The following is a 24,212-nucleotide window of genomic DNA, read 5'->3' as shown; positions in this document are numbered from 1 at the left end:
CCATTGTCTCTCTTTCTCTCATACACTGACATCTTTCTCTACACTATTACCTTGTATCCCTGGTTGATGCCGTTGATGAACTGCTGGGGTGGTGGTGTCCAGGTGAATTTGATGGTGGTGGAGTTGAGCGCAACGGCATCCACGTCTTGAGGGGGCGCTGTGGGGACTGCGCAGGCAGGGACAATTTGTTAATGAAATATTTAGAAAATTTACAAACATAGGCTGTGTCCGAAATCGCCCTCTATACCCGTAAACAGGACAATATTTGAGGGGACAGGAATTTGTAGTAGTGTCCGAAACCATAGTGGATGTTATCGAGTACACTCATTCAATCCCACAATGCACTGCAATAACGAGTGTACAACCGATGTACGTTCAACGGCTAGAGAATACCCATAATGCACTGTGAGAGTCACATGCCGAATGAATTCCCGCGTCTGACCAGAAGATGGCGCCTATTTTCCAAACCGCTAGTCCAACAAGGGTACAGCGTAATATCATACAAGTATAATTTCCTTTTTAATTGATTATTAAATTGTTTATTTAAGGTTTATACATAGTTTCCATGACAGAGATCAAGATAAATCTTTTCATCTTACTACTTGAGCTGCCAGTTTGCTAAGTTTCAAATAATTACTAAACAGCAAGCACAAACTATTCAAAAGTGGCAGCCATTCTGGTGCACTCAGTATCTGAATTCACTCACTCGTTTTCATATTATATTGATAACATATACTGATAACTATATTAATGGAGTAATGTAGGGAATAGTGAATGAGGGTATTGGGGGCGATTTTGGACACAACCTTAATTTGTAGTGGTATTGGATTTATCCTATAAGTTCAAAATGCTCTGAATTGTTAATGTCTGCACCATGTGGCATTAAAAAATGTTTATTTATTAATTTAAAAAAAAGTAAAATATGAACATTATGAAAAAACTTAAAACTAAACAAAAATGAAAAATGTTGCTTTGAACAAACTGAAATAAGTTGAAGTTGAAAAAAAAAAATCAAGCTAAACAGAAATAATAATAATTATAAAAATGTATATAAATAATAAAACATTAAACTAAAAATAAGAGCTTATTCAAAATATTGCAAAAACTGCAGTGAACCAAAGACAGTCTCAAAAACGCAGTACGAAATTGCTGGTGTTTCTGACGTCACAAACTACATTGTAACCAATCAGGTCAACGTGTGATCGTCAACGAGTGGATCTCTGAGCTGGTGTGAGTGAGTGGAGGCGGGGCTAATTTGAATATTAATAGAACTATGTATACAAAATGAAGCAAGGGTGTTACATCAAGCTATTTTAAAGCATTAAGAAACATTTTTTTCAAGGAAAAATCATTTATTAAATATGTCATTTTGGCGATAAAAGATGAGTTAGATTGACTACATGGGGACTTTAAGACACTTATTGGCAAGTAAACTAATTATTGATGACCACAACAGAATTTTCGGCACTGTTTATTTTTTATTATTTTAAATAACCTGTACTAAATTGCTTTTATCTGGGTCTTCGAGACCCTATCTGTCGTGACTACATGGATTCTGAATATAAACGCCCACCCAAAGCCCCTGTTTCTATACACATAGCCTACACTATATTTCAAATGATCATTCATAGCAGCACCAATAATCACATACAAATGCACATGAACTACAGTTTGTATTCAAAGCCTTTTTGTAGCCTATCGGTGCTATGCAGCAGGCCTGAGCGGAAAGTGGAAAGAACAAGATCATATTTCCATAAAGACTCAATGCCGCTTACACTTAATGTGCTTAAGATGGCCCCTTTAAGGTCAGGCCTGGCAAGTTGAGTACAGATTAGATATTGCTCAATAGGATTGGGCACTCCGATTCGTCCTGCTGCCCTTTTCATTTCAAACACAATCACACAAGGTTACATTAGAGTGTCCAGTAATCTGAACTGGGACATAAAAACCGCCTCTAACCACACGCACAAAAGCGATTGTTCCAGTCTCTATGAGAAGAAGGCTCTTTTCCTGCGGACACTGGGTCTCTATTAATCTCTGCAGGAGTATCATTACACTGACGTTAAATAATATGAATAATCACGGCCCAAGGATCTCAGAACACCCCCACACTTCCGCGCACACACAAATTCACGCACATAAAGCAAATTAGATTAATTAATGGGCTACGGTCACTGTTTGCCCAGAGTCCATAAATTTACTCTTCTTAGAAATAATCTTTCAGATGGCCGATCTGTGCAGTAAAGCCAGCAAATGGATTTTACGGTTCCCATGGTTACTCTAGATCCTTAATGAGAAAGACCCAAAAACACATGTGCACCCTAAAAGATTTGAAATATCAAGGGTTTGCTCAGACTGATGAGGCATTGTTTGTTTATTTGTGTGTGTGTGCGTGCGTGTGATTGTCTAACCTCCTTGCAGTGTGTATTCAGTGACAGACTGGCTGTACACCCCCAGGCCCGCTCCAGTGTAGGCAGCCACTTGGATCTCATACTGCGTCCAGATGATGAGCTCTCCAATCAGACAGTAATTAATCTCTGCACTGGTGATGTTCTTCAGCTGAAACTCACCAGGCAAACCCGCCAATCTATACCTGAGTGGGAGGGGGAGAGAAAGAGAATGATGGTTTTTTTTGGAAGTTGATTGTGAACCTTTAACACAAAATTGCATTGCATTTTTGCATTGCATCTGTAGAAAATGTGAGTGGTGCATTAAAGCTTGCCTTAGTAAGCACAGCTTATACTGTACATCTCATAGCATCTCCTATAGAGTGCAACAGTCGGGTTCCGTGAGTAAAATCTCCATTCGTTTTCTCCATAGGGAAATTGATTTTGAATGGTAACTTATAAACCTTAAAGAAAGACTTACTGTGAGCTACAAGTCTGTGAGAACTACTGAAGCCATCAGCCCGCATTATTTCAGCTTATTTTTTTAAATAATCTTGTTTAACAGTGAAATTCCTGGTGAAAAACTACATTACCCATGATGTTGTCATGCCATCTAAAAATAATTGTCTACCGCCCAAAAAAAAAATTCTGTCATCATCTCACCCTCATGTCTTTCCAAACCTGTATGCATTTCTAAGAAGATATTTTTAAGAATGTTGGTAACAAAAAAGTTTCCTTGCATTGTATTTTTTTGTCCATACAATGGAAGTTAATGGGAACCGAAAAGTTTTGGTTACCAACACCAACTGTTACCAACAAAGTATCTTCTTTTACGTTCTCCAGAAGAAAGAAAATCATACAAGTTTGGAACGATATGAGGGTGAGTAAATGATGACAGAATTATTTTTGGAGGACTATCCCTTTAAAGTATACTGAAATATTAACATTTTGAAACCATACATGAAACCATACCTGAGCACATAGCCTCTCAGGACTCCGTTGAGCTGTGGTTCTGGGGGCGGCTGCCACTGGACCATGATGCTCTGGTTGGTACGTCCGCTCGCCACAATGTTTTTTGGAGGCGCACTGGGCGGTTCCTCTCGCAGCATCAGCCTGAGCGATAACATCATTAGAATCGCATTATAAAAGAGAAATATTTAGATCCTTATCTGGGAGTTTTCTCAGAGGCATCAATAGTTCCTAAAAGTTTCCTTCAGAGCTTATCCAGTAGTCTTGGAGAGATTGAAATTGATCTTTCTGGTTTATCCAAAAGATCTTAAATAGTGCAGGAGTAACTGAGAACTGACCCTGCTGGGGTAAACAGGGTTCGCTGGAATAACCTGAACTTCCCTCGGTTCTGTACCAAACTTTTGAACAGTAGTGTACATTTGCTGTTTAATCAAAATGATTGCATTCTGTAAAAATAAATGAAAAGGCAATGTTTCAACCCCTAATCTGGGTACGAAGAATTAAACGGGTGGAAATGTGAACCATGAGAAACCATGGCTCTGACAAATCCGTAAATCTTACACGTGGCAACATGATATTTCAGCTCATATCATATCAAATTGATATGTATCAGCAGTTAGATGCTACAGAAACAGAAAGATCTGTTTTAGCTTGACCCCATTAGTGTAAATCAGTGAACCCTTTAATTTCTCAATTTGATCAATACCGTGGGCTTTAGCTCTCAAAGTCTGTCTGCAGGATTCTAGAGACTGTAGATCCCCAGAGCAGGCGATAAACAATCCCTCGCTCTAATCTGAGGTTTAAAGGTTATTAGCTTGATTAAGTGAGCAAGGCCTAAAGTGCCTCAAGCAAGCAATCTCGTAGGAAAGTTGCTAAGTCTGATTGATGTTTTGTCAAATAAACAATAATCATCCTAAACCAATTTAAAAGGCTTAGAAGCGGTTATTTTAGTCTATCACGTTGTTTCTTTTGCCGTACTGGAGATGTGGGATTGGGTATTGAGGGGATTTCTATTATATTGTTTTAGTCATAATGACATTCATTGTTGTTTATTAATTACATGCAAAGGATAAGTGCTGAGTTTGCTCTTGTTAAATTCAAAACAAATTATTACTAAATAAAAACCAGGACATTGACTTTTGCAGTGTGCCAAATATGAATGTACTTCTAGATATGAAACACTCCTGAATGGAATAAAAAATACTTTTTAGTACATATTCTGGGTTATTATACTATTCCTTTGATGGTACTTTGCCAAAAAAATGAAGAATAAGAATAAAAGAAATAGAGATTTAAATTTTTCATATAACTGATGATGATCCTGACATTAATTGGAAACGAGGCCAAAGCAGATAGGTGCTCAAATTTTAATAAGTGCCCTCTCCATCAATATTTGATTTTTTGTGTTTCTGTTCGTCTTCATCTTCTCACTCTCGCTCTCTTCCGTCGTTTCCTCTTGTTTTAACTGAGCATTTTAAATGAAAGATTCAGTTTGAAATATACGTGGTTATTTTAATTACATTTAAACACTGATTTTGGAATATGTATGTAAAACATGCAGTACAGGAAATTGTATTTGTAAATTGAAAAACTGACTTTTAAAACCAGCTATTTATCTTTAAGTTCAAACTACAATAACAATGAAACTTCTTTGTTTTTATACCAGACATGAGTCAAAATCACTGTTTACACATCAGGGCTAAGAATCTGCCATTGTGGTAACAGAGTGAATAGTACACTATCAAGATTTGATAAATTACCGTAAAATGTACAATTCCTGTTTTTTTTTTTGTTTTTTTTATAACTATGGATTCATGAGGTCAGTTAAATGTTAAAGGGTTAGTTCACCCAAAAATGAAAATTGAATTGATATTCACATGTAAACATTCATCAACTCACACATCAGTTGTGGTAAACGGAAGCTCAAACATGTTCGCTTGACGTGCGAGAACCAATGGGGTTCATTCTCGTGTGTTACGCAGCACGTTTGAGCTTCAGCAAGAGGTCGAGCATCAAGCAGGTTCGGTTGAGCTTCTGTTTATGTTCACTGCATGTTTATATGTGAATAAAAGCCTAAATTCAATTTGTTCATCATATAAAGTGATCGTGTCTCATCATACAAATTTGGACTAAACCGCTCAATTCATATGGATTAAACTTTTTTTATGAACTTTTTGGAAGCTTTAAAGTGGTAGTTGCGTAGCTGCCAATGGAGGGACAGAAATCGCTCAGGTTTCATTAAAAAGATCTTCATCTGTGTTCGGAAGATGAACGAAAGACTTACGGGTTTGGAACAACATGAGGGTGAGTAAATGATGACAGAATTGTCATTTTTGGGTGAACTATCCCTTTAAGTTGACTGCCAGCTCACATTGGTTAGTGGATACTCTAATTGTTGTCTTTGAGTTTTTAAAGGACAGAGGAGTTGTAATTGAGCCAGTAAATCACGGATTTTGCATGTTGCAAATCTGTTTTCAGTGTTGCTAATAGGCTCAGACATGGTTGACTTACTGGGGTATTGCATATTGAGTTGTTGTCAATAGTATTACAGATAAATATGAGCACATTGCATCTGTTTAAAAGAGCAGGGGGGAAAAGACTTGAAATACTGAATACAGTCATCAGATCTGACAAGTTTCAAGTACAGTAATAGTCTGTCAATTGATAAAAATATATACACACTACAGTCCTCAGTCACATGATCCTTCAGAAATGTTTCTAATATGCTGATTTGCTGCATATTATTATCAATGTTGAAATAAGTTGTGCTGCTTAATATTCTTGTGGAGACCATGATGCATGTTTTCAAGATTTTTGATAAATAGAAATTTCAATAGAACAGCATTAAATTGAAATACATTGAAATACAATGTAAAATTCTGCTGTCGCTTTCGGTGAATTTAATATGTCCTTGTTAAAAAAAAGTTGTTGTTTTTTCTTCAAAAAAGAACTTTTATTTTAAAACAAAATATTTTGTAACATTATGAATGTCTTTACTGTCACTTCTGATTAATTTAAAGTATCCTTGCTGAATAGAAGTATTTATTTTAGAAAAACATTTGACTTTTGGACTTTTGAACAGTAGTATATATATATATAAAAAAAACTACATACCGACTTCTAATTAAACTGAATTAAATATTTGATTATGTAAATTGATTAGAAAAATGTAATGTAAATTTAAAGTATTTAAATAGAATACACTTTTGATAATTTCTGTAGGTGAGAACTGCAAAGTGAGCTAACTATAAATGAATACCTGAAACAAAATGCATTATTTTAGTATTAAGTATTTATTCTATATCAGAACTGTTTCAGTAGCATTAAAGACATCACTGAACATTAGTGAATAAAAAACATTCCACTTCACAACCAATCAAACATGAGCAGTTGAGCATTTCACATATGAGTGCAGAGGGAGTCTTTGGCTCAGACGTTACCATTGAATAAGCTGGCAATGTCGGTTAAATGGAGAAAGCTAAGAACTAGAAAACAGCATGACAAGGTTTTTCAACATGTCCTTGATGATTGAGCAGGTCCTTCTTCCTGCCGTTTAGCAAAGAGTGCTTGGCATGTGCATTAGTGCTTGAAAAATAGCCATTTGAACTTTTCAGGACTTTTAAGTTCTTTGAGCGATTTGATTCGATTTGGAATGCAGTCATTGTGATGTGTGCCAATTTATGCGTGAATAAAAATTCACAAAACAAAACAGAGAGCATAAAACGCAGTAGCCTATGTGTGTGCTGAAGTGTCCTTCCCTTCAGCCAAACTTGTATTTGACATTCCTTCACCGTGTGGAATTGGCTTTGAGAAATGCTATTTCTCACACCTTCATAGTGTTCCTGGATAGGGAAGTGTTTTTTTTTTTCTGCCAATGTGTCATAATGACTCACAATCAGAGCCGGTGATGAAAGCTCTCATGTAATTCAATTACAATCCGCCTTTCTTTTGACAGGGTTCAAATCTTGTCCTCACATTTAATAACATTCTCTCTAACTGACTGAGGACGTGTGAGCGTGTGTCGGACACACAAAAATGGCAATAGTTGGTGAAAATTACCAGTTCCAATCTGCTTGACTGGCTATGTTGGTTACAACAATCAGGATTGAAAGGATTTTGGGTTTGCCTGTAAATTGGGATGCTACAATCAAGGAATCAGGGTTTAGCTCATTAGCATGGCCCTGTTAGCTCCTGCAGTTCAATGCCATTGCCATGCAAGATTCGTTGCCCTTCCTCAACACCTGATCAAAAACATTGATCTTGTTTTAGCTAAAATAGAGCTTAACTTTACTTAACCAGCTTTACTTAACCAGTTAGCGATATGCTAAGCATGAAGACTAAGATGTTAGCTTGTGACTGCTTACCTGTTTGTCTCAGCGCTGTACTGCCCACGTCCCACCTGATTGACAGCACAAACTCTGAACTGGTACGTTCTTGCTGGCGTTAGACCAATTACTTGCAAACTGGTAAGTGTAGGGCTAACATCAGCCATGTAGACTTTCCATGGAGAATCTGTCAAGAACAACAAACAGACAAAATTAAGTTTTCCCGGAACATACAATGATGTCCCTAAGTGTTGATGGCACAACTATAAAAGCATAATTCATAAGTTTCTGTATGGCCCTAACTACATGCATAAGGCTACATGCATATAGCTACAAATATTATTCAGTTCATCAGTGATATTCTCTCTCACCTTTAATTTCATTCCTTCTTCCATTACATCTGTTTATGATTCTGACTGATCTAACACCTGTTACTTGTGTCTCCTGCTATCCTGATTAGTATTAGCAGTTCCATCTCCTCAGGATCTCTTTTGATCAGAAATATGAAGGAAATGAAAAAAAAAATATATATATATATATGATTGACGGTCTTTTTTCACATTTTGATGAAATTAACTTAATTTTATTAGAATAATTCGTCAGGTATGTACACTCTCGCACCAACCAATGAGAGTGATTTCGAACTTAAGAAAGCTGAAAATATATATATAGGTTGAGGCTGAGGGCCAATAGCAAAACACAACCTTTAAATATATCTGCATAAAGCCGCACTCACTCTGTCTCAATGCACTTGTTATTGCCGGATCATTTAAAACAAATGCCGGAATGCAAAATCCAAAATCTGACATTTTCCAGAACAGGATCCTGAGGGGTTGTGGTCTCTTTGCCACCAAGGCTGCATATATTTGATAAAAAATACAGTAAAAACAGTAATATTGTGATATATTATTACAATTTAAAATAACTATTAACATCAACATTTTGTTTTCTTTTATTTATTACATAGTAATATAGTACTAGTAATATTCATATTTACATAGTAATATTCATATTTCTATAGTAATATTCATACTTTTACATAGTAATATTCATATTTATTTATTACAATTCAAATACAATCAGTCTATGAATTTAATTCAGTATGAATTTTAGTAGTATAAACACTATATAATTTAATGAAAGCAAATAAGAAAATAAGATGTGTACAAATTTGATCAAATTAAACAAATCCTTATTTTACAAAACATTTAATCAAAATTCACAAAAACAAAAAATGTACCCTATTTGTAGGCTGTAGATTTCAAAAGTGAAACTAGGCAAAAACCAGAAGCAGTTATGCTATTAATAATTTCAAAATAGCCAAATATCAGCCGACTATTTGTCCTGGATGATATATCTTTCTGCCACTTCCACAAACTCTACTGAAATCACTGATTAACTGGCTCACTATAATGTAAAACAGTACTTATAAATGTAATGAGATTATTTCTCACTTCTAAAGACAAAAAATTAAGTCTCAAAGGGGAGTATTGTTTTTATCTTACATATTTTACTTGATTTATTATCAGTTGTTTGAATTATCTCTTTCTTTACAGCACTTGGGTAAATTATGAATTTGACAGCGCTGTTGTTTATTCTGGAGGCGTTACAACCCACAACACCCAATATATGAGAGTGTGTGTTTGTGTGTGCGTTTGCAGTACATTAAAAATGATGGGAAGCAGATCAATGAACAATTTAGATGGTGAAACCACTCAAGCAGACCCAAGAGAAAAGAAGACAGAAACTACTGTATGAGCAACTGCAAAAATAAATCACAAATTCATCAGGAATAGTAAATATTAAGCCACAGGGATGCATGCATACATACACACCCACACATGCACGCGCACGTGTGTATGTGTGTATGTGGAGAGAAAGGTCTTGGTGTTTAATAGGCATCCATCACCTCTGCCCCACCCACATTTTTCATTGTTTTTCCTTTGACGATACACAAATCAATCTCTCTCTCTCTCTGTGTTTCCTGTCACTATCTCTTCCAGCATTCATCTTCCACCAATAACAGAGTCTTGGCATAATACCGTGAAAACAAACCTCGTCCCACTACCCTCCATTACAATCAGCTTCCATTTCTCTTCTCTTCTCACTCACTTTAGCCTGTCTGTCTGTTTTTTAGTGCTCAGGGAGAAAGACAGCGAGAGGTAAATGACAAAGAATTTCTTCTGTGGAATCCACTGGCTGCAAACCAGCTTAATTGAAAGCTGCAGCTAAGGTGCATTAGGTTTAATAAACCATATGCCAAAGCTCATATAAACAGCACACACACACACACACACACACAAACTTACTGTTCTCCGAGAGCTCAATAATGTAATGCAGTAGAGGGCTGTTCCCATCAAAGGGCCGAACCCATGACAGAAGAACTGTCCTGCTGTCAGTCTCATTCAGAGACACCTGCAGGTTACGTGGAGAATGGGGAAGTTCTCTAAAAAGACAGAGATAACCAAATAAACTATCAAAATATGCATATATGCATTAAAACAAAATTCTAATACAATTCAAATACAATTCATACAAAACTTTGTCTCAGCCCCTGTGAATTGTACAGGTCAAAAGGTTGGTTCAACCAAAAATGAAAATTCTGTCATTAATGTCGTCATGAAATCAAAATTGAACCTATTTACTATGTTAGCGCACATTACTAGTCTTGTGGTGAACAATTAATCCGTGCAAGTTAATTTACAGAAAAATGTTTGTCCTGGTAATCTTTAATCAAAATCTGAAAATCGTTCCTTCTCTGATGACGTCAGTTTCACGGCTCTGGGTAGAATATCCTCAACCGCTCCCCACCAACCTTTAGTCTACTATGAGCGAGGGATGGAGAGGAGGTGCGCTAAAGTATAACCCTGCACTCAATTCAATATTCAGTTTCCTAGGAACAACAACACTGAAGTAAAGTTGGTTGCAACTTCAGGTTCACTGCAACTTTAATTCCTCACCCTCATGCCATTCCAAATCCGTAAGACTTTCGTTCATCTTCCAAACACAAATGAAGTTCTTTTTAATGAAATCTGAGTGGTTTCTGTCCCTCCATTGACAGCCTATTCAACTACCACTTTCAAGACCCAGAAAGGTAGTAAAGACATCATTAAAGTAATCCATGTGACTCCAGTGGTTTAACCTAAATTTTATCAAGCGACACAAGTGCTTTGTTCGTGGGGGAAAAAAACATAATTTATCCTTTTATTTACAAAATATTCATCTCCAAATGAGTATTCACGCAACATCTGCTTTAATGATGACTTTACTACCTTTTTGGGGCTTGAAAGTGGTAGTTGCACAGCTGTCAATGGAGGGACAGAAAACTCTCAGATTTCATCAAATAGATTTTCATTTGTGTTCCGAAGATGAATGAATGTTTTACAGGTTTGGAACGACATGAGAGTGATTTTTGGGTAAACTAACCCTTTAACTGGTAACATGTTAAAACATAAACATGTAAATATGAACAGTGCCATTCAAAAGTTTAGGGGCAGTAAGATTTTAAAGTCTCTTATGCTCATCAAGGCTGCATTTCTTTGATCAAAAATACAGTCATTCAAAATCAGATTCAAATTAAGATTCCAATTCAAATCAATGCACAATATCCTTTGTCCAATTTCTCCTAATACATATTAAAGGAGAACTCCGGTCAATTTTAACATTGAGCTCATTTTTTTGTGAATTTGGAGTGCTGTCAGTACAGAGAACAACGACAAAAATCGGTGTTGCCTACACCGTGTTATCCTCTTTTTAAAATTTGCACCCTGTTGACTTCAATGGGGCAAGTTTTAAACCTGCTTTTAGCCTCTTAACATCCTTGATGTGTCATTAGAAGTGCCCAGCCATGTGAGTGATTCCTTTAGAGTGAACACGGGTGAATCTGACTGCAGTAGATGTGAAAGATATTAATAAAAGTGATGTTATTTCAGCCAGCGCACATACCTGTATTTACATCCTGTTTTCGGTTGAAGTCCACAGTTGTCGATTGTTGAGTTCGGGCGCATGATCGTACGTACTAAACCTATACGCGTGAACTCGACAATCGACTACTGTGGACTTCAGCCGAAAACAGGATGTAAATACAGGTATGAGCGCTGGCTGAAATAACATCACTTTTATTAATTTCTTTCACATCTACTGCAGTCAGATTCACCCGTGTTCACTCTAAAGGAATCACTCACAATGGCTGGGCACTTGTAATGACACATCAAGGATGTTAAGAGGCTAAAAGCAGGTTTAAAACTTGCCCCATTGAAGTCAACAGGGTGCAAATTTTAAAAAGAGGATAACACGGTGTAGGCAACACCGATTTTTGTCGTTGTTCTCTGTACTGACAGCACTCCAAATGTACAAAAAAATGAGCTCAATGTTAAAATTGACCGGAGTTCTCCTTTAAGGATTATTTCTCAAATTCTGATTTAAATTTCACTCTTTCTCACGCAAAACTTTTGAATGACTTCAGACTTCTTGAAATATAGATTTTTTAGTCTGTTTTCAAATGAAGTCAAAACAGGTTTGAGGTATCATTCGTGTCTGTTGCATAAAGAGTGTAGAAATAGTTACGTTTATTAGGGTTATGAGTTCAAATCCCTCACTATAACTATGGGCAATAGTAGAGATGCTTGACTTAAATAGCATAAACAGCCTTTAGGCTTATATATTCAAATACATCAATATGTCACTTTGTAGATTTGTGTCTTTGTTTCAGTTTGTACTTTCAAACCGGTGCTCCTGAGGTTCCGTGGAGGACAAATGGTGGGTAGATAGAAGCATTAATCACTCAAAAAAACCCTTCTGCAAGCAAAAAGTGTTCATCATGGCTGCAAGGGGTTTGTGGGATATCAAAAAGATCCTAGGCAGCTTACAAACAAAATTTTGTGAGTTACCAAACAGAATTTTTTATTTCCTTTTCAAAAATAACAAAAAAAATTACAACATTCATTCATGAATACTATAATATTAAAGGAATAGTGATACAAAATTCAAACTTCTGTTTCTCCCCCTTATGTCATTCCAACCCTGTATAATTTTCTATATAGTGTTGGACACAAAAGAAGATATTTGGAATAATGTCAGAGCCGCTGATTTTAGGGATCGTGACATAAAACTTTGAATGTGTGCGAAACAGACTACTTTTATTGTGCTTTTATGGGGTCTTTGGAGATTTTTGGAGCATGTACTGTAAAAGAGTAGCATGGACATTCAACTCAACACCTTTTGTTTATCTACACAAAGTAAGTCATGAGGATTTTGAACAACATGAGGATGAGTAAATGATGACAGAAGTTTCATTTTTGTGTGAACTAAGTCTTTAACATTACTTTCCACTATGTTGCAAGATCAAAAGTTCCACTGTTTCTTTAACAACATTATAAAAACTAAATTACAATATCACATAATACAATTATGTCCTTTGCAGATGCTTGTAATATGTGTGTGACAGTTTTTTTTTTTGCCCATCTGTCACAGCAGCCTAAATATGCAATAACATCTAATATTGTTTAAAACGAGGCACTGCTCAGCCATCGTCTAACATGTGGTAATAAGAGGACCTGTCCACTGCCTGAGATTAACTTGAACGCCTGTGAAATCACATTAGCATGTGAAGCATTGCCTCTCCTTCAACCGTCTGATGAGTTTTCTTTCAACAGAGTTTGCCGGCTGTATTATTAAAGGTAGGAGTATATTGTGGTGCTCTGTTATCTTAATGTGACTGTCAAAGGTATTATTGTTATTATTCAAATCGCATGTGTTTTCAATTTGTATCTCATAATCTAAATGTCAGCTGTTAGGAGTCTTTTTCTAAAGTCTGCCGAAACCCAGTTTCTCTCACAGACTAGCGTGTCTTAAATTAAATATTGCTTTATTATGAGTTCCGTTAAGTAGTACTAAAAGAATTGCATTACATTGCAGTCCTTTAAGCGCATTTGCAAATCATAGTTTATTACAGTTATGTTTTGTATGATTGATGATTTGTAATATTTCTCTTTTTTTTCCAAGTTGAGCTCTGATTCGATTACGCAAGCTGTACTCACAATTTTTACGCAGATAAATAATTTCTTACAAAGCACAAATATTTTAAGCTTGTAGGTGGATTTCCCCGAAAAGTAGCAACACAGCAGCATTTGGCTCAACCAATGGCATGAGTTTGGGATGGGATCTGATGGCTGACTAATGGCAGTTTTTGGGAAACCTGATCCTTCAGAAATCATTCTAAAATGCTGTTTTAGTGGACAATTTTTTTTTTATAATCAATGTTGAAAACAGTTGTGCAACTGTACTGTAAACTGTGAACACATTTTTTTGCAGGATTATTTAATGCATAAAAAGAACAGCATTTATTTAAACACACACATTTTTGTAACAATTTAAGTATTTACTGACACTTTTAATCAATTTAATGCATCCATTAAAGTATTAAGGCCGGAACGAAACGGAAGTTGCGTTGGTCTGTTCTTTCTTATTGTGACGTATATCCGAGTGAAACAATTTCTCAATCAAGAAAAAATATAATGATTGTGTCCATCTGGAATTGATTGGATCGTTTGCTATTGCTGTGATCTCATGTCCTTCCTGACCCCAAGCCTTTGAACGGTTACTTGGTTAAGAAAGACTTATGAAGGCTTTTGACACAAAAGACAAGCTTTTAGGCCTTTTGGGTCGATTTGGTAAGTTTGTATTTTTCTGATTGTGAACAATATTTTCAAACGCATCCAATTAAACAAGCTGCACACTGTCATTCGTGTTACTCAGTGTATTTCATCTACTTCAAAGATCGATGAGATTTCCTCTGCATCCATCCATATGACAATCTGTGGGAGCACAACATTCAGCCATCTAGAAGCAGTAATTAATATCTGAGCGCATGTATGTGTGTGTGTTTAATTAGTTCCTGATGCCACAGAAGTTTAGCAACATTGGCTAGTCGTCAAAGGAGATGATCTTGGCCTTGGGCATCAGGCCTATCTTATTCTACTCTCCCTTTATCTTCCTCCCGCGTCCCGACACACACACACACACACACACACACACACACACACACACACACACACACACACACACACACACACACACACACAAACACAGCTGCTCCCTCCTCTGTCCTATCATTATAGCCCATTTTTGGATGGTTCTCTTGGCTTCAGAACTGTAGCTGGGATCCAAGCATCTTCCTCCTACAATAGCACCCCAATACGTACTGAGTGCACATGTACTGTACAAGTGTAGTCCCTTCAAAGCGTTTCGTATCGAACGTGGATGTTAGCAAGGATCTGTGTGTTTGTGTCTATTTTTGCTCACATGACTTCCAGTCGGGTGGTTTTGGAGTCATTTCCAGCTGGTGAGATGACCCTGCAGGTGTAATCTCCGATGTCTCCGGACCACGTCTGGCTGATGTGGAGTGAACCTTCCTTCATTGACACTCGCCCACCAGTCGACACGCTCAGAGGCTTGGTTCCTTTATTCCATGCATATCTGAGGAAAATAAGACTCTTTATGATGACTCATAATCCACTAAAAATATCACACTCCAAAGACCTGCAGAAAACACACTTAGCCTCCTGAAATAGAACAACATCAAATTCCATATTGGCTTCTCTTCCTTATGTGCTTGATAATGACCAAAACAAGGTGGATAAAGACTATATAATATGGTTGCTAGGTTGCTGCTTACTAGCCCAAGTCTCTGTTGCAAATGTAAGTTATGAAAAAAAAAAAAATGCAAACCATAAATATTGCAAAAACAAATTGTTTTCCTATAAACTAAATTGCCACTCAGTAGAAATAAGAGACAGTTATGAGAGCCAATCATCTGAGCAAATTATTCAATCATGAGACATATTTTTGATGTGCATCTACTGTAGACATTTATTAAGCATTTCCATCATAGTTTAACCACCTCGAGTACACCTTCAGATAGCTTAGAAAAGTACTCAAGTGCCATGATTTAAGGTTTCATTTATGTCTGTATAGCACCAGTGGAGTGGGATGAGTTATGTTAGAGGTCTTGAGTAACAGTGAACGTGATTTCCCCAAGTACAACATATTCCTGGATCAAGGTCTTTTTTGATTTTGGAACAACATTCCAATCAACCAATCAGATTTGAGGGACACGTTTACAGTTTATGTCAAGTTTAGGCTTACAACCAGGGTTAGGTGCTTCTACTGTACATCAGTGTTATTCACCTATTATTTCACCTATTATTTGGGTAGGGGTAGGGTTAGGTTTAGGGGTGGGGACAGGATTAGTAAAAAAATTTCAGACAGGAATGTTGTTCCAGGATCAACAAAGTATGTCTTATTTGGCAGTGTACACAGTGACACAATCACAGTGACCTAATGACCTAATGATTAACAGTGACCTAATGATTAACATCAAGAGTAATGCTTGACTTTGCTAATTAGAAAATTTGCTTACGTTTTTTAAATAAAAATGTCAAAAACATGTTCCTCAACATGCATCTCAGCTCAAGCTCTGACCTGACGGTGACTCTGGGGTCGTGGGTTGCCGCGCAGTTCAGCACAGCGGTGGTTCCCTTAATGACACGCTGATCCTCAGGGGGTGTTGAAATAAAGGTTCGACCTGATTAATAAAATGCAGTTTAGGACAAAAATCCCGCCACAGTTTAATCATTACCAACATCATTATTCACAGTTCTTTTAACCCTATTAAGTAATTCCCACTGACAGCTTCATTAGCAAAACAGAATGAAATTTACAAAGCATGAACGTTCGAATATTCACACTGCGTCTCAATGACCATATAGTACGGCTAAGCAAATGAACAAATTCTCTCACACACATAACCCACTGGGTCCAATTCACTTGATTAAAGCTAATGCATGTAACGTGTCCGACGTTAAAACGCTATCTTCCAGTTTAATGCTCACTGACAACTATAAGTCAGCCATTTGTATGTTGCAAATACCGTCGCTGCGCGGCCCGAAATGTCAACTTCCAGCTCAACCAATGGTGTGAGTTTGGGGCGGGGCTATCTTTTTTGTCTGAACAATGTAGACAAGTATAGTTTTTCTGACATTCCGTTTGACGCCGCCAACGGTGCATAAATTACACGCAGTAGTTTTAATCAGGGAGACTTCTTGCTTTCCTTTTAAGTGGCCAATCCACAAACAGCATTATTTAGGCTGGATGTCAAAAATGCTCTAAGACACTTCCACGCACCCACGCTCAAGCGTAAACCTACATCAGCATCATTAAGCATGCACAGCAAGATAAACTGAGGTCTTGGGATTTAAGGATGACACTATTCCGGTGTGAAATTACTGCAAAAGACTTAACATTTCACAAATAGTGTGCTCTGCCATGCCTTTACAATCAGCCGAGCTAATGAATGCCGCTATTAAGCTAAACAATGACTGCTGATAAAAGGCATGTTTGTAAACTGTCTGCAATCCTGTCGGTGCTGAATTTCAAATATGCTAAATTTGTTTGTACTTTCAATTCATTAAAAACAGCATATTATTCACAATATTACAGTTTCGTACTCAAGACTGTCAGGGCCACTGTGGCGTTGACCAGCCCCTCAGAGTTAGACGCCAAGCACGTGTAGTTCCCTGCGTCGCTCGGCATTATGGGTAGTATCTGTAAGCCTCCAGACTCCAGCAGAGTGAAACGAGGTATCTGCACCGATCCGCTCGCTAACACCTGAGAACCTGCGAGAATCACAGGGGTTAGTCACAAAACTGCTGACATGTTAATCGTGTAATCGTGTAAATGAAGTGCAAACAGGAGTGAATGTAATTTACGCACCTTTCCTCCAAACAATGGCAGGTTTGGGGGCGCCAGATATCTCACAGGTGAAGACAGCTGACGCTCCGTCAGTCACAGTGATGTCAGAAGGGGGCGTGGTGAAAGATGGTGACACGCCTACCGTGAAAACAAGTGAGTCAGAAAAGTCTAAGAAAATATAGTGACCCCAAAGAGAATATTGGGCACTTAAAAATAATTTAGGCTAATTTCCATATTAGAACCACGTATACTAAATTAGGCAAGGGTGTAGAGTTACATTCAAGCTATTTTAAGGCATGTTGGATCAAGGAAAAAACATTTATATATGTAATTTTGGTGATCAAAGATGAGTTTTAATACTACAGGGGGACTTTACGTTAATCAAAATTGTCCTTTGGCATGACAAATGAATTTCATTAATGTGAGCCAAAATACAACTATTTTTAATAATTATTGGGGGAAAAAAGCAAAACACAATTTAATAGTTTTAGATGTCACCTACTCTAACATACAGTATCTTGAGATGCCAGGAAATACTTTGTTAACACTTAAAAACATTATTTGTGTGACAATGTTTCAAATCTCTTACTTCAGGAGTAACTGAATTTTAAGAAACATTACCATTCAAAAGTTTGGGGTCAGTAAGAATTTTATTTTTATTTTTAAAGAGAATTACTACTTTAATTCACCAAGGATTCATTCTAACTGATAGAAGTCATTAAAGAGTTTTACATTGCTAAAAAAAAAAATAATTAAAAAAAATGCTGCTCTTTTGAACTTTCTTTTAATAAAAGAATCCTGAAAAAAATGTTATCTGTCACAACTGATGTGGTAGTTAACAAAATCATGGCGATGAAGAACAAACACACAGGTATAACTGTTTCCACAGAAATATGAAGCAGCACAAAAGAAAAGTTTCTTGAGCACAAAATCAGCTTATTAGAATTATTTTTGAAGAAAAGTAAGCTTTGTCATCACAGGAATAAATTACATTTTAAAATATATTCAAATCTAAAACTGTTATTTTAAATTGTAATAATATTTCACAATACTACTGTTTTACTGTATCAATACAGTAGCATACAAGACTTTCAAAAACATATTAATGACCTCACACTTTTGAATGGTAGTGTAGCTTAAGCATTATTTGTTTGCAGATGGTTGGTTTCATATTTTGATATAATGAAATGAAATTCACACATTTTATGTGAGACTTGAGCGTTTAAGTATATGGGGTCACTGCTCATACATACATGCAGTATTTGGAGTGAACAAACTGCTGCTCTAAATATCACACCACTGTTATAACATCCATTATTATTCACTTGTTAATTATTTACATGATGAATGTACCTAACTTTAAAACTCTTAAACTTCAATAAAAAATGGTGTGAACTGAAATGAAGCTTGAGAGCAAAAGAGAGATGAGGATGACTAAGCGAGAGAGAGCTGGAGGTGTTGATTAAGTGCTGTGTGTATGTGTGTGTGTGTGTGTGTCTGTGTCTGTGTGTTAAAGGTTGATCTCTCAGTAGACACTGATTAATTACACAGATCAATGAGAGGTCTCTGAACTCCCTGATCAATTCACAACCAAGAGGAAAAGAGAGCGAGATCACTGACTTTTAAAACATCCATGGCTGTATTTATGCTTCATCTTCCCATTAGCTTGAAGCAATGATTCACCCAAAAAATGAAACTCCTGTCATCAATTACTCACCCTTGATGTGTTCCAAACACATCTTTTTTTTTTTTTTCATGAAAAAAAATGATAATAATAAAAAATAAAAAAGGATTTTGAAGAATATCTTGTGTCCATACAATGAAAGCATATTTGGGCTCTCAAGCACAAAAATAAAATTCAAAATATCTACCAAAAGACAATCAGTCATGTGAGTTTGGAACAACATGCAGGGGAGTAAATGATGGCAGAACTGCATTTTTGGGTGAAATATTCCTATAACTATTCATCTTACTTGTGACGATCAAGTTGGTATGTGCCTGGATTTCTCCGGCCATGTTTTCAGCGAAGCACTGGAATATTCCGGCATCGTCCGGCTGAATTCTCCGTACTTGTAGAACCATGGAAGAAGACGTAAGTTTGTATCGAGGGTTGTTCAGTGTGGAGAGCGGGACGGCATTTTTGAACCACTCCAGCTTCGGTGTGGGAATTCCTGAATAAAACATAAAGCATCACAAGGTATTTCAGCAGATATCATAATATAAATGTCAAAGGTTTTGAATAAATACGATTTTTTTTATGTTTTTGAAAGAAGTCTATAATGCCATGGGTAAATTATTATTTGATCAAATATACAGTAAAACAGCAATATTGTAAAATATTATTACAATTTAAAACAACTGTTTTCTATTTTTTTCTATTTTTATCCTGTGATAGAATGATTTCTGAAATATCATGTGACACTGAAGGCTGAAGTAATGATGATGAAAATCCAAAGGAATAAATGACATGTTAAAATATATTAACAAAGAAAACAGTTTTTTTATTTGTAATATTATTTCACAATATTACTGTTTTTACTGTATTTTTGATCAAATGAATGCAGCCTTGGTGAGCATAAGAGACTTCTTTCAAAAACAGTTCAAAACAAATCTTAAGTATTCCAACCTTATATACACCAAATTTGTAAGGGCTAGATTTACACAAATGCCATTTGACTTTTGGTAGATGAGAAAATTATTACCAAAGTGCACACACACACGCACACACACACACACACGCACAGTGTTTGATTTATCACAAAGTTAACATTTTCATCAATAGACCGTCATCAGGGCACACTTTGGTTTAATTAATGAAAATTTAATCTAATAAATTGGCTTTGATTGATTAAACTTCCAATAAAATTTTGACATGCTTCACCGACAAAAAAGGGAGAAGATTTGGAGAGGAGGATAAGTGGGGGAGATCAAGAGAGAGGGAGTGAGAAATCAAGAAGCGAGCGCGAAAATGAATAAAACGGCAATTATATGTATTAGCAATAATTGTAAATTAAGTTCATCTGAAGGAACTCATGATATGCTCATCATGATATGCAAATTAAAGAATATATCATGGATAAATCCTGCAGCTCAACACTTTAAAAGGTCAAATAGCGTGAATCCGCTCCACCCCGCCTCCTATGGAGGGAGCCTCGGCGTCGATAGTCGTGTCACACCCATGGGATGCAAGACAAGGATGTTAAAATAAGACTGTCAAAAACAAGCTCGCTGTAATTAAATTTCTGACAGTTTATGACAAAGTGTGCACAAACTCAGCTTCACACCCTTACGGAAGTGCAAAAAGAACGAGCCGAGATTCTCAGCAAGTGTAAATTGCAGAGGTGCAATCTTTGCCACAAAAAAAAAAAAGTCTGAGTACTTTTAAAAAGTTTCATGAAGGAGAAACTGTCCAGATTTCCGTTAAATAAAGGATAAAAAATATTACTAAAAAAAAAAAAAAAAAAAGTTGAGAAGAAAGAACCGTTTGAGGTCTCTCTTTATGAATTTTCCTTGTTAGAAGTCATGAAAAGTTTAACTTTTAGACACTTGGCACTTTGTTGCTGAAATGTAGGTCAGATTTACACAGCTTGTTAAAATGATTTTCTAGTTGGATTCTACTCCTCCGTTGCCCTGTGAGCCAATGATATACCTAATGTCTTTTAACTAGATCCTAACGTAGAATGAACACTGACGCCAATTAACAGCTAATACCATTAGCGTCTCGCTCGCTTTTTCTAATGTACTTGACCGCTTATTATCATTTAGTCGATTAAATAAAGATGAATTCAAATAAGGACACATTGCGGAAACGAGCAGGGGTCGATGCGGCGCGCTTGGCGAAAAGGTCAAATTTCAGAGACGACAAACGATTATGATAAAAGCACGTCTCTGGTTGACTCAGCACATAAACTAAATGACGTTCTTCCAGCAAATTGTCAGCTGAAAGCACACAGGCCACAATAAAATGAACGTGCTATAACATTGTGCAGAAATGGGAACATTATGCTTTTAAAAAGACACATTCAAACATTTGAGATTGAAAGATAGTGCGCTGGAAGTTAAGTGGCTTTTTTATTCTAGTGCTGGCAGTCTTTATACTCCTGACAATATAAAGATTATGGTATCCTGCAGGGGATTGGTTATACAACAGCAGAGTATTTAGGACATGTATTATATGACTGTAAAGTGTTCAAACTCAGAGGTGCTGCAGTAATTTGATAGGTGCGACACAGCTGTCTGTTTCTAGAAGGGGCGGGGCAGTGGGCGGGGCTTACCTTTGGCCTGACACTGAAGCTCCACGGTTTTCTCAACTTCCGTTAACACCGACCTCTTTGGTTTAGACGTGAAGTACGGGGACTCTGTGAAGGACACACACACACACACACAAACATGTACAGTAAGTATAAACAACATTTTAACATTTTCTGAAGAAAATGATGCAAAAAAAGTGTAAAACTCTTCATCCTTTTGGAATGTTGTTATGAGGTGAAGGTGTTCTGGGTGGTTTCTAGTATTCTAAGTGGTTGCTAGAGTATTTGTATTTGTGGAAGACATCATGTGTGGCGTACCTCATAACAGGGATTGGATTTATATTTTTACCATTTAATACCAATCTGAGTGTGTTCTAGATATTCAGGAAGTGTATTTTTTGGTCATGATAAAAGAGTGAAAGTATGGATGTATACTGTCACATGTAAAAAGCAAGAAGTGTGCTCAGACTTTTCCCAGCGGTCTTTGGTGCCACACTTAGCTCATTATAATAGTAAAAAGGTTTTATATATATATATATATGTATACATAAAAAAAAGAAAACCCTTTCATCCTCAACCCTTTTATTTTCCCCTTTATTCATGACAGAAAGAGCAAGATTCATGTTACTTTTTCACACACCTGACATTTGTTTTTGTTTTTCTCTCTCTCTTTCTAACTCACTCCAAATGAAAGGAGACAAAGGACCTGTTAACCGTAATGCTGATAACAGCTTTTCACTTACTGAAGAATATCAAACAACCAACAACAAAAAAAAAAAAAAAAAAAAAACGAACGGCATAACAATGTCACAGTTTTTCCAATTCATTCCCATCCATTCTTCTCTCTTTCCTCTCCTCCTTTTCGTTCTTCCCGAACAAATAAGCACTTATTCAGTCTCACTGTACGTTTATGCAGATCAGGATATACATATTCAGACTGGCGCCTGGATCGGATTCAACGGCAGAAACAATAAATACCTCCTCCGTCTCAACCTCTTTTCCACTGCTGGCTGCACTGACATGTTCACTTTATCTTTCTATAAAAGTCTCTCTGAGCCTCCAACAGCCCCAATTTATTCATCACTCCATTGGCTGCCTCATGCATATGCATGCCCCCCTTTCGCCCAATCATGTAAGGCGCACACCTGTCAGATAAGCTCATTGAAAGAATATTCGTTGCTGTTTCTAATAAGAGTGCGAGTTGAGGTATAAATATTCATAGCTCATCTTTTGGTGAAAAAGATCTTGAGGCAGAGAGTAATATTTGTGTTTTTGGATCAAAGAGCAGAGATGTTAAAGAGGCTGAGGATGTTTAAAGCCCACTGACCTTCTGAAAACATTGGAAACTGAGAGTCGTGATGCTCGGACAAAACGCCAATGACGTGACAAGGAATACTGAGAGCCAACTTGCTATTGTGTGAATAAATGTGTATAGAGACCATAATAAAAAAATTGTCCTCCCACTTACTGAGAGATACAAAATTGGGTAACACTTTATTTCAAGGTGACGTACAGTAGTTACACTTTACTACGTGCACTTAGTATAGTAGTAAGTAACTCTATAGTAAGTACATGCAGTTAATTAATATTACTCAGTACTTATTTGAGTAAGTACAATGAAACTACATCACCTTAAAATAAAGTGTAGCCAAATAGTTTAGCTAAAATGAAAACTTTAGAGCATCTACAACAGGGCTTGTGTGTTGCTAAAGGTTGCGTTTCAACTTCTGATGTAGGCGTCTGTAGATGAAAATGTCACAGAGGCAGGTCTAATTGTGATTTTGGAAATCCAATGTATTTCTGATTTCAAACAGACACTTTCCACACCCTCAGAAAGATTTCTTAATCATACCTATCCATCAAATGCTCCATCTGAGAGCTTTCTCAACAGTGTAGGTCCCCTCAAACCCTTCAGTAAATCAGTTAGATCTACTGGGGGATGCCACTTCTTCTAATAAATGTTCATGAGCAGAGAGGTGAGATATTCCCACGTTTTGATACTATAGGAATTTGCATGTGATGCAAGCAAACTTGAGTGTCATGTGGTCATTCATTTACAATACTTAAAATTCATTAACATTAGAAAGAGGTTAGGAACATGACTGACGCTAGAGGTTGCGGTCTTTAGCCTCCTTGGTATCGCACCCTCCTCCCACGCCAGAGACCACGGTTCAATTGTCATTGGGACCCAATGACAGATGGTTGAAATCCATAAAATTTTAAAGAGTGTGGAGTGAAAGCATAACTACCTTTGAATCACTCTGTCTCCTCTCCACCTAGAGCTAGTGTGTGGTGAGCGCCTTGGTGCAGTTGTACTGTCATCCAAGAGGATGCTGCACACTGGTGGTGGTTGAGGAGAGACTCCTGATATGATTGTAAAGTGCTTTGGGTGTACAGTAGTACATAGTAAAGCGCTATATAAATGCATCATTCATTCATTCATAACTACAGCAGTGCACTTAGAATAAATAAATTAATATCCATTGGTGTGGATGCTAACGTAATTTTAAGTGTAACTGATTGTTGTGGTT

At 36.8% G+C, this 24,212-nt stretch overlaps 1 protein-coding gene across 1 annotated transcript in view; it reads right to left on the bottom strand.

Annotated features, from left to right (window-relative positions):
- Nucleotides 1-24,212, bottom strand: part of sdk1b (sidekick cell adhesion molecule 1b) — a 246,457-nt gene that overhangs the window by 66,964 nt on the left and 155,281 nt on the right. Inside the window, exons 10-20 of the mRNA XM_079896655.1 lie at nt 21,706-21,789; nt 19,405-19,602; nt 17,453-17,569; nt 17,188-17,355; nt 16,163-16,265; nt 14,984-15,157; nt 9,991-10,127; nt 7,721-7,868; nt 3,360-3,500; nt 2,412-2,593; nt 51-166 (exon numbers count right to left, since the gene is read on the bottom strand). Of these exons, the coding sequence (XP_079752781.1) occupies nt 51-166; nt 2,412-2,593; nt 3,360-3,500; nt 7,721-7,868; nt 9,991-10,127; nt 14,984-15,157; nt 16,163-16,265; nt 17,188-17,355; nt 17,453-17,569; nt 19,405-19,602; nt 21,706-21,789 (1,568 nt within the window). The remainder of the gene's footprint in view (nt 1-50; nt 167-2,411; nt 2,594-3,359; nt 3,501-7,720; nt 7,869-9,990; nt 10,128-14,983; nt 15,158-16,162; nt 16,266-17,187; nt 17,356-17,452; nt 17,570-19,404; nt 19,603-21,705; nt 21,790-24,212) is intronic.

This window comes from Squalius cephalus (assembly GCF_949319135.1).
Source record: "Squalius cephalus genome assembly, chromosome: 2".
In the NCBI taxonomy this organism is placed as follows: Eukaryota; Metazoa; Chordata; class Actinopteri; order Cypriniformes; family Leuciscidae; genus Squalius; species Squalius cephalus.
Note: the sequence above shows the minus strand (reverse complement) of the source record. Positions and strands in the feature narration are given on the sequence as shown.